The sequence below is a fragment of the Bactrocera latifrons genome, unplaced genomic scaffold (assembly GCF_001853355.1).
Source record: "Bactrocera latifrons isolate USDA-ARS-PBARC rearing strain unplaced genomic scaffold, ASM185335v1 scaffold_37, whole genome shotgun sequence".
NCBI classification, from domain to species: Eukaryota; Metazoa; Arthropoda; class Insecta; order Diptera; family Tephritidae; genus Bactrocera; species Bactrocera latifrons.
In genome coordinates, this window is record NW_017537012.1 from 1,719,819 (window position 1) to 1,720,952 (window position 1,134).

Genomic DNA, 1,134 nt, shown 5'->3' on the forward strand with positions numbered 1-1,134 from the left:
GTTTACATATTTGCACATATATCTAAATTTAAATATTCCGTAATAKCATATTTCTATTGTATTTCTTTTTTTAGTTGTTTATTCTCTCTGCAATGCCCACATATTTATMAGTTGTTTTTTAATGCTCGGAAACTTCTTATTTTGTTTATTATGCACTTTATTTTTGTTTGTTTTTACTACTCGAAAAAAGTTCGTTGTTTTGTGTTTCTATAAATGTAATCGCTCTTTTTCTATATACTTGTACAAGCTAGATACGAGTCATTCGGCCCGATTATACTATTTTTGTATATTTTTTACAATCAATTTTCTGTCGTTTCTTTTTTTTTTTTGTTCGAAATCTATTTAATGCCGCCTTTTTCATATGTGCAATTTAATCATATTATTTTAGGAATCCGTTTCTGGCATACTTAACAACGGATCTGCTTCAGCTAATAGACTGTTATGAATTTATTCCATTTTTTTGGATATCTAACTTGTGTATAGGTTCTATTTTTTCTTTGCGTAACTTAATATTGGTAACACATTGATTAATAGATGCCAAGATGTGATAGTTGTACAACTTTGGAGTTATCGAATAGCTGCACACTTTTACTCCTCCGAAAAGTCGCTATCATCACTATCATCGCTGGTGCCGGACAAAAAGTCAAGCCAATGGTAGTCGCGTTGCTCCACAAACTCCCACAAATAAATCTGAAATAAAGTTATAATTTATTTCATTGCACACGTAATCTTAATACTTTTGTACATACATCTAGCAAATCGATGAAATCGTTTGAGCCACGATGTAATTTACGTGCACGCTTTGGGCAGCCTACATCAACTAAATCGCCATTGGGTAGAGCATGTTTGTAAAAACATTTGTTGCCAAATGGACACTTGCCATCACCCTGCAATAACATTTTTTTTAGAAAATTAATTAACATTGATTTTTGAAATATTACCTTTTTAAAGTATTTGCAGTCTTTTACCCCAAGCGCTAATCGATAGTCGCTGAGCAACTTATCCTTTTCTTCCTTAGTTTCAACCCAAAAGGCACTGGGACAGACAAAATCTGAAGATACGCGACACTCTGGACAGGAGCTGTAATATTTTTAAAAGTTTTTCTTTAATATACATATGTTTTTTATGTTTTTT

General features: G+C 31.9%; 1 protein-coding gene across 3 annotated transcripts in view; it reads right to left on the reverse strand.

The window, feature by feature from the left end:
• Positions 1-331: 331 nt before the first annotated feature.
• The window catches only part of LOC108972014 (probable E3 ubiquitin-protein ligase makorin-1), a 2,993-nt gene continuing 2,190 nt past the window's right edge, over positions 332-1,134 (reverse strand). For all 3 annotated transcript variants that reach the window (XM_018938441.1, XM_018938443.1, XM_018938442.1), the window contains 3 exons: positions 942-1,080; positions 750-887; positions 332-690 (listed from right to left, as the gene is read on the reverse strand). In XM_018938441.1, the coding sequence (XP_018793986.1) occupies positions 589-690; positions 750-887; positions 942-1,080 (379 nt within the window). In that variant the 3' untranslated portion in view covers positions 332-588. The remainder of the gene's footprint in view (positions 691-749; positions 888-941; positions 1,081-1,134) is intronic.